The sequence below is a fragment of the Grus americana genome, chromosome 3, assembly GCF_028858705.1.
Source record: "Grus americana isolate bGruAme1 chromosome 3, bGruAme1.mat, whole genome shotgun sequence".
Taxonomy (NCBI): domain Eukaryota; kingdom Metazoa; phylum Chordata; class Aves; order Gruiformes; family Gruidae; genus Grus; species Grus americana.
This window is the reverse complement of record NC_072854.1, coordinates 82,595,972-82,605,234: the sequence shown is the minus strand read 5'-3', so window position 1 is coordinate 82,605,234 and position 9,263 is coordinate 82,595,972. Positions and strand designations below refer to the sequence as shown.

The following is a 9,263-nucleotide window of genomic DNA, read 5'->3' as shown; positions in this document are numbered from 1 at the left end:
AATGTTCAAAATGTCTGCCCTGCTTTTCATGAAAATCATTCTTTAAAATAACCTATGTAAATATATTTTGACTATATATTACATTCATTTAAAAAGAGAAGAGAGGTTCTTGGTTTGCAGGTTTTTTTTTTTTCAGTGTACTACTTAAGTGAAAGGTCTGATGTGAAAAAAGTACAAGCAAACTGGACATGCCAAGACTTGATGCCTTAGATGGTGATCATATCAAAACTGTACAGGTATGTACACCATGTTGGACAGGTGTGCTTCTTCCCAAGAAAAGACCTTTGCATCATCATATATAAGGTTAACCACAAAGTTTGGTAAAAAGAGCATTTAATGAGCAAAGGATGACATGGAGGGGCGAGTTCTCCGGCTCTTGTTAGGCAGTCCTGAAGCAACGTCTCCATTCCCTTCGGGGATTTCTTCCTTCTTCCGGACTTTGAGACGCGTGAGAAGCTTTATTACCCAGACGTCCCATTCCTCTGGCAAGAGTAACAGGAGGAAGCCCAGGCCAATAATGATGATGGCGATTACTCGGACACTGTTGAAGACAATTTCACTCGTGTAGTGATCAACAACTGTGTGGGATATTGAATGGGTGTTATTAGGTGGGACAAAGCATTAGGGCAGTATCCCCTTCCCTCCCCCGCGCCTCCCCAGCTCCGAAGGCTGGCTGGGGTAGGAGAACACGGCCATGGAGGGGATGGTGGCAGGGGGACTACTGGTTCCGCCCACAGCAGGGTACGGCCCCTGTCAGAGCAGGCAGAGCTGGCCTGTGGGCTCAGGGCGCAAAAGGGGATGATGCCTGGAGCTGCAGTTGCCCGCAGCAGCATCGTCGCCCTTTGCTTGCCGACAGCACAGGAGGAACTCCCGCTGAGGTCCGGGTATGCAGGGAAAGGGGCATTTCCCTTCCCCGGCACAGAAGCCTTTTCGAGTGAATTTTCTTCTCAGCCCGACTGCCCTGCTGGATAAGAAACCCTGCAGACGCTGAGCTGGGCACGCACTCCAGCGGGGTCACACCGTTTGGTACCAAAGGCTGCCGGGGTGGCCGGCAGGTCCCCAGTTCTGCATGCGTGCAGCCAGCACAAAGCTGGGAGCTGCCACCTGGCGCTAGTTTAGCACGCTGGGTTTTAGGAGTCTGGTTTGGGAGAGGTGGCTCTGGTTTGGGCCAGGTTTGCCCCTGCGCTCCCCTGCCCAGCCCTCTTGGGCTCTGCAGCCTCTTGGCTTTTGCTAAATACCAGAAAACTGACAATGTACCAGGCCATGCCCAAAATGGACTTGTCCAGTGCTCTTGAAAAACACCTGCAATATTATTTATCAAGGAAGCAGAATTATTAATACATATTTGCTCTAAACTGTAAGCAATTTTGTTTCAATTTAGTGTTAAGCCTGCCTTGAAGAAATCGTTAAGAATTGATTTCTACTTTATCCATGAGTTTTTGTACCAGCTCAGAGACAGATGACTTCAAATCTAGTTTGTTTTTCAATATGCTGGCTGCTTCGGACAGTAAATTAAAAAGATATTCTAGAGGTTATGAATATTCATGTAATATTATACAATATGTATTTATCATGTATACATTTTTAGTCAGCGTCATCTCTGTAAGTCTTTGAGAGAAGATGTAAAACATGTTTAATAAAGCCGTTTGCTTTTATCCCTGTTGTGCATTTGAAAGGCCATAGATTTAATGTATTCATTAAGATGCAAAAGGCAGAAATTCTTACCTGCATTCACTGGGACACTCAGTACAATTCCAAGAGAAATCAAGGTAGGGTATGTAATAGCAATCCCAAAATTTAGTAGAATATTGAATGCTGAAGAAGGAAAGAAAAACACCTTTTACTACAGTGAAACTAGGCAGAGAGAATGTCACTTGAAACACACATGCTTTATTACTCTCTCTGTACGTTGTTCATCTAGAAGGCATATTAACTTCTGTTGTTATTCCTGCAAGATGCCTGTGGACAGACGTCTGTCTGCTGCATGTCCATCTGCCTGAGACACTGCTGTTCCCAGGGAATTGCATATCCCACTGGAGCCCAGTGGCAGGATCGGGGTGAGGTTTGGGTACAACCCGTCTCCCCGTGTAATGTGCGGTGATTCCCACTCTCTATGCCAAGCCCCTTTGCCCTGCTGAAAGACTAAACACACTTCATCTGGGAGATTTCAGCCAAACGGTTGCTTCTGTCTGGATACCTTGCTTGCAGAAAAGCTGCCTCCAGCCGCAGGTGGAAGATGCTGTACATCTAACCCTCTTCCTGACAGGAACTTGCTAAATATAATTTCATACAATGAAATTATAATAGCATTACAATAGCATTATAACTGCATGATTATAATATCACTCAGTTGTAATGCCATACACTGTTCATGGAGTGTCCTATGACAAATTAGTAATTGCTTTGGACCAAATTCACCCTTGTTTTACGGTGATTAGCTTTAGCAAATTCAAGAGAGCCTTGCCAGTACTGAGCTTGTCAGGAGCTGGGGCTCTGTTTTCTAGTAGTACCTATACATTGCACACCCCAGCGAATGCTTGCCAAATTCTGCGCTATTTACTTACAGAAAACTTCCACTGAGGCCACTGATAAGTAAACTGGAGGTACTTCTAGAGCCAAGCATCATGATTGTTCAGGGCAGAAGGAGATGGGACTCAAGACAGGGATGGGGAAGGGCTATTTCCAGTAGAAATGAAAGGAACATTTTAGGAGATGTGATGCCATCATCCAGTTTGGGGACCGACTGTGGCAGCACAGTTAACACAGCTAGTTTAACAAGGAACAGCATCACATTTCTGATGACCATGAATCATGAAAGTTTGGATGTGGCATCCCACCCACGCTGGGTTCCCGCGCTGGCACAGCAGTGGCAGCAGAAGAGAGGAGTGCCGCCTACCAAACTCCCATCAGCACTATGCAATGCTACATTTTCCAAAGTTTCCTGCTCTTTAGGAATAGCAGTTCTCTATTACTGAAGTCAGCAGAGGCACCGGAGGCTGGCCTTGACTGGCATGGTCTAACCTGCTTACTTGGGGGATGCTGATGAGCCCAAGGTAATGCCCTGCCTGTCACAGCCCGGGCAAGTGTCACTTGTCTCTGTGAAGCAGAGTTCACGAGTAGGAGTTAGGACAAGCTTTACAGTTTAGTCCCACAGCACCTTCTAATGACGGCCATAAGATTTTGGCTTGGTAGTAACAGCAGGAGCGGGGTCTACGTTGCCACCTGGAAATGGGCCCTCTGCATGATTTCTCAAGCTAATAATTAGGTTGAGAAGAAGGGAAAGCAGCTCCAGTATGTCAGAAGTCTGCAGCTTCCACTAGCGGCCAGTTTCTGGCACCCTCCTCCACTCCGAGCAGTGCGAGAGCCCCCCGTCTACTCACTCAAGAAGAGAATCGAAAATCCGCAGAGGTTTCCCCAAGGAATAACATCGAAAGAGCTCCAGTACTCCACTTTGGTAAAATAAAGGATGACAGGAATACAGGTAACGAAGAGGACGTTGAAGACAGCTAACACGGACAGGAATAAGGCAGCTTCTCCAAATTTAGCACTGCCTAAAAGAAGTTTGAATAAAACCTACAGGAGGAAAACACATGGGGTTAACTCTCTTGCACTGCTCCTCTGGAGGGCTGGTGTCCTGGCTCCAGTGGCTCCCGGCATCCCGGCCCATGGCCAGCGCTTGGGGGTGAGGGGCTGGGTGCCGAGCAGTGTCAGTTGGCACCTACGCAGCGATGCTTGCCGGACACTTGCGATGGCTGCTCGTGAAGCTGTGGAGAGCCCGCAAGCACCCCTGTCCTTGCGCACCCCCGCAGTGCCAGACTGCCTTCTCCCTGGGAACTCGTCCCCTCGCCACCTGAGGACGGCGTGTTGCCCCTGGCAGGGTGGGGAGCTGGCACGGGCACAGTGAAGTGTCCATGTCTGGGGGAGGAGGGCAGGTCGAGGTGGCTCTGCTGCACATGGCGCAGCTTGTCTGCCTGCGGATCTGCCTGCCCCTTCGGCACAAACAATTCACAGAAACCAAGCCAGACTGCGGAAAGCAAGAGCAGAGTGGCAGCAGCAGCGGCAGAGTGGCATTCATTGCAGAACAAGCTGCACAGCTCTGTCTGTCCTCATGTGCGGGGCGCGCTGCAGATTAACACCCTGCCACCATCACCTCCACGTGCATGGGCGCTGGTGGAGCAGCCCTGAGACCCCCCCGTCCCCGCAAGGAGCAGCGCTGCGATGGGAGAGGGGGTAGAGCCAGGCTCTCGCCTTGACTAACCCTGCCTGCCTGCAGATTACTCCAGAGCCATAGCGTTTGCTCAGGTCTGGAGGGCCATGTCTCTGGTCTTGCAAGAACATGCTCTTTCAGAGGAAAGAGCTATGTGAAGCTTCATGACCCCCCTTATGTAAGACACAGGCTGATCTGAAAAAGCGAGCCAAAAGCATTGCAGCACAGCGCTGGGGGACACTGACAGATGCTTCTCAGTTTGGCGAGTCTCCCTGGGTTGCTTGTGTTAAGGCTTGCCCGACCAATTTGTGTTGGAGGACTGGTATGGTGCAATTCATTACACCAGACGGAGACATCTCATCCCAGCCTACATGACCGAGCCAGGGTGGGTGAACCGCACCCTGCAAGTGCTTATTCCTCCCTGTGGATTGTGACTCTGAGTGCCACATACGTGTCTCAGGCTAAGAGAAATGGCTCTCTGCCCAGCAGAGGAGGCTGCATGTCATCTTACGCATAGTGCAGCTGACCCAGCTGGTCAAGATGAGACCTTGGTTCATAGGCATGCACTTTGGATTTGAAGCACGTGACTATTTCCATGATAAGCAATGCCTTATGCCCAAAGTGGGCTACGTATGCCACTGAAGGAGGACTGGCAAGGGGAGGTAACACAGTGACCTGAAAAAGAAGCTAAGTCTCTGCAGGGCACTTCCAGAGTGAGTGATTAAATGCAGCACCTATGGAAAAGCAGCCTTATTTTTCAAGAAGGTGGGACATCCGTAAGTCCTCCTGTGGGCACCGGAGAAGACTCTCCGCAGGAAGCAGGAGGTTTTATCCTAAGTGAGGGCAGGCATCACAGCAAGTGAGTACCTGAACGCGGTGTTGCAGAGTCAGTGTGTTTATGGCAGAGCCCCTCAAAGAAGGGCACGTGGCACTGAACTGCATGAAGGTTTGCAAGTAAGACAGGAGCAGTTAAAGTGAGTCATGGGGGTGACTGGCATCTGTCTGGGGGTGAAGACTCAGATGTGCTTACCTTGTAGAGAGCAGACATTGAGGCAGAGCCCACCACCAGGGCTATCCCAATAACGGAGTGGCTGTGAAACCCATCAGCGTACGTCATCATAACTATCCCTGCAATAGCAAATATAGCAGCCACGATCTGGTTGGAGACAAAGAAAGAAAGCAGGTGTTACTGGACAGCCCCCAACACGGAAAAACATGCGAGCAGCTTTAAAAGAGAAGGCGGTACTTCTGCGTCATCTGCTCATGTAGAAAACAAGTAGCAAGCCCAGGCCGGTACCTGCGGAGCCCACGTGCCTCCCCTCACGGCTTCCCTGGCTGCAGAGGAGCTGCAGGCAGAGCTGCAGGCAGAGCTGCGAAGGAGCGGATGCCTCGGGGCGGTGCGTGGCAGGCCAGACCGCAGAGCCCTGTGTCTTGGACTGAGCTGAAGGGGGGATTTCATCTCTGTCACTGAGCCTCCCCGTCAGCCGGTCCCTGCAGCCTGTGCGTGACTGTAGTACACAAGTAATAATTCCCTGGTGCTTGCAGGAAAGGCTCTGAGTCCTGAGGAGGTTTTGGAGGAAAAAGGTTTTTGAAATAAATAGGGAAATAAAACTCATGCAACTACTTTCCAGTTCAGACGTGTCATTTCAGAGAGTAGAGGGAGGCTCAGTCGCCAGCCAGGCCCACAGCAATGCCTGAGGGGGGGTGTCTGAACAGAGGTAGCATTCATGAAGGAAAGGGACAGGCTGCCCCTGATTCAGCAGGGTCAGCAGGAGACTCCTGGCTTCTCTGGGACTGTCCTGCCAGATGCCTCAAGCCTCCCCAGGTGGCAAGTCCAAGGTGAAAAGGGCTTTCTGCATGCTCCATAATTCCTGGCTCTGCAGTGCTGCGAGGGACACCCTGCTTGGACCACATCCCCTTTGGCTGCACAGTCATGGTGATGCTTCTAAGATGGCTGGGATAAATGAGTTTATTTTGACCCTTAGCTGGGTCAGTGCCAGCCAACTGTCCTCCTTCCTGAGGCCAGACCGGGGTTTTGAGCCCCATCCACAGGCTGCGGCTGCCTACACATTCAGGAGCAATGGCCTCCTCTCACCTTTCCCATTCACCACCAGTGATGCTGGGGCTTCTGTGAAGATGCAGGGGGAAAGCCTGTGTGCTGAGCTCTTCTGCCGCCTGATGAGCAAGCTACGGCGAAGAGACCCCTTTACCAGCTGCAGGTCCCCATCCCGGCAGCACTGGCAGCCTTTTCCTGGGGCTGAGCCAAGGCTGGTGCCAGGGGACACCTATAAAATTTTCCACTATCACCAAGCAGATCCCTCCTGTCCGCTGACACCAATGTCTGCAATTCCCCCTAACAGAAAAATGCCTCATTTTTGCAAACGGAAACAGATGAATTTCTCCAAAGGTTTTGCTGTAGAATGGCAGGGTGGCGTAAGGGTAGAAAAGAGCCCGTATCAGCAGAAGCTGACACTGCCTGGACAATACAGCTGTTAATAGCATCTCGACAAGAAGGGGTTTGAGTCTGGAAATTGCTGTACTGCTGTGCAAGATACTGAATGAGCGCAGCTTTGGCGGGCTATGGAGGGGCAGCAGGTTCTGAAGATGCTGATTTATGACCTCATCAGAGCGGAGCCCGGTGCAAGCTGCAAAGGCTGGGTGTGCACGCTGCAAATTTAGAGAGATGCAGATACGGTATCTTGGTTTGCAGTCTTGTCAGCATCAGATCTCTCCATGCATGGCTGTGGTGCATCATTTCTAAAGCAAAGCTTGGTGGTGGTGTAACTGGGCTCTACAGTCCTGCACAGGCTACTTGTTAAAGCAAGGGGAGAAGAAAACCCCAATGTATGGCTCTACAGCAACGTGGGGCTGTTTCAGATAGACAGGACTGAAGGAGCTCAGCAGCACCCAGCAGTTCTCCCATCTCAGCGTGCTGGTGCATGTCAAATAAAAATCCAGACACTCTGTGGCTTCAGAGGCACAAGAAAAAAGGTCATTGAATGAGACTAGCATGGGACAGGTGTGGAACAATAAAAAAAAGTGATTTGTCTTCACCCAGCATGTAATGCAGCCAAGGAAATCTTTGCTGTTGCACACTGTGGATGTGAAAAGTTTACAAGGATAAACTCATGGAAGAAAAAATCCAGCAAGGACTATTAACTGTAGGAACATTGCTTCCATCTCAGGAAGTCCTTGAGCCTCAAATTGCTGGAGGCTGGAAAGTCTCATGAGGAAATATCATTATAGGCTTTTCCTGTTTAGACAGTTTTTCTAGATGTCCCCTACTGGCAGCTGCTGGAGTCAGGCTCCTGGGGCAGATGCACCTTTGCTCTGACTCCGTATAGCTCTTTGCAGACCTGCAAGATATATGGCTAGGGCTTATCTGAAAGATCAGGGCAACTCCAGTCCTTCAACATCCCCTGTGCTAGAGACCAGGTGACGGAGAAAGGAGCGGTGGTAGATGCAGCGTCTCCTGTAGCATCTGCTCCAGGCTTGGCTGTCTCCCGGCTGAGACGCATGGGGCTTGTCCTGGCTTTGCTGGAGAGCCGGGGGAGACCACAGCCACACGTCAGGCTGTGGCAAACAGCCGGTACCTCCACGCACGTTGGTGAGAGCAGCCTGCCCGAGCCTCCGCTGGCGGCTGCGACTCTGCTGCGGTGGAAACTTGGAGGTGGCATTAATGAACTGCAGAATAAAAAGCATCCCGTTTTGCTTTTAAGGTCAGGGGCTGGCTGACTTCAGAGCACCTCCCGGGAGGCTGGGTGTCTGCCTGGTTGGAAAGGAAGACTGCGATTTGGGATTTGATAGTATATTTATTTCCAAGTCCCACTGGCAGGTGTGCTTGTCTATACGTTACATATGCAGGAGCGATGGTTCTCTTGAATCCTGAGCCGTTTTATTTACTGTTCGGGAAACACCAAAGTCCAAGAGCAAAGCAAATAAACGCAGTCTGCAAACAGCTTTGCTGGCGCAGAAGTCTTTGCCTCTTCTATCAAGCATGTCACAAGTGTCAGATGAGTCTTGGCCTCACCTGTCGACGTGCCAGGTGTGTCACATATGCTTTCTCTGGAAGCCTTTCAGCCTGTCTGTCACGCGCGTCGTTAGCAGCAGTGACAGGCTGCTTGCACCGCGCCGCACCACGGCTGCCAGCGTGCGGTTACTTGCCAATGCCTCAGCACCGCAGAGGCAACACCCCAGGCACTCACAGCTTCACTACAGGTGTGTCTTCTCTGAAAGCAACGGGACAGCTCGCAGCGCAGCTGGACACACTGTGCTCTGGGCACAGTGAAGGGAAAGGGGGAGAAGTGTAACTTCATTACAGGAGATGCAGGCACTTAGAAGCGCCTGAGTGGTGAGGATAGGATTTTGCAGCGTGTACATTTAAATTCCAGCCAAATTGTGATTTAAGTGCTTGTAGAGCTAGTAGTTGCACTTCTGAAGGCCAAGTAGGATACTTGCATGTGCTTAAACCCACTAAGCTGCTGCCTTTCTTGCCTGGCCTCCTCTCCAGTGGGTGTGAACAGGGACACCCAAATGTGTGGTCAAAGCTTTGCTGTGGCACTATCCATCCTGCTGCGCTGCCACAGGGATGGAGAGGGAGCGTGGGAGGGCTCCTGCTCATCACAGCCAAGGCACTGTCCTCATTTCAGCCTCATCTGCCAAACACCCTCTCCAAGGGTGCTTCTGAAAGGGTCAGCAGCTCTGGCACAGCACGGACCACGAGCTCTGGGGCTGTGCTGTGTGCTGGCTCGCAGTCCCTAGGTCGCTCCCGGAGAAACCCCAGCACTGTCCCTCCTCCCAGTTGCCAGTCCCAGGAAGAGGGCTTTGTTTTGGGGTTCATCCTGAGGCTACCCCCAGCATGCCAGGCAGTGCCACCCTCACTGCCAGTTGCTTTTCACATGGGCTGTACAGAAAAGGGAGGAAAGAGGGAAGAAAAATGCATTTCTCCAAGAGACTTCACACTACGTCCCTCCACAGACAGGAGCATCCCCAGCGCTGCCGTGGCGGCACATGAAGCTGGGCGGCAGGACTGCTGCGCTGCCCCGTGCCCTGCCAG

General features: G+C 51.2%; 1 protein-coding gene across 3 annotated transcripts in view; it reads right to left on the bottom strand.

The window, feature by feature from the left end:
- Positions 1-316: 316 nt before the first annotated feature.
- The window catches only part of SLC35F3 (solute carrier family 35 member F3), a 184,701-nt gene continuing 175,754 nt past the window's right edge, over positions 317-9,263 (bottom strand). For 2 of the 3 annotated variants that reach the window (XM_054819923.1, XM_054819924.1), the window contains 4 exons: positions 5,238-5,363; positions 3,381-3,573; positions 1,726-1,815; positions 317-578 (listed from right to left, as the gene is read on the bottom strand). In XM_054819923.1, the coding sequence (XP_054675898.1) occupies positions 334-578; positions 1,726-1,815; positions 3,381-3,573; positions 5,238-5,363 (654 nt within the window). In that variant the 3' untranslated portion in view covers positions 317-333. The remainder of the gene's footprint in view (positions 579-1,725; positions 1,816-3,380; positions 3,574-5,237; positions 5,364-9,263) is intronic. The other variant, XM_054819925.1, reaches the window with a different exon arrangement.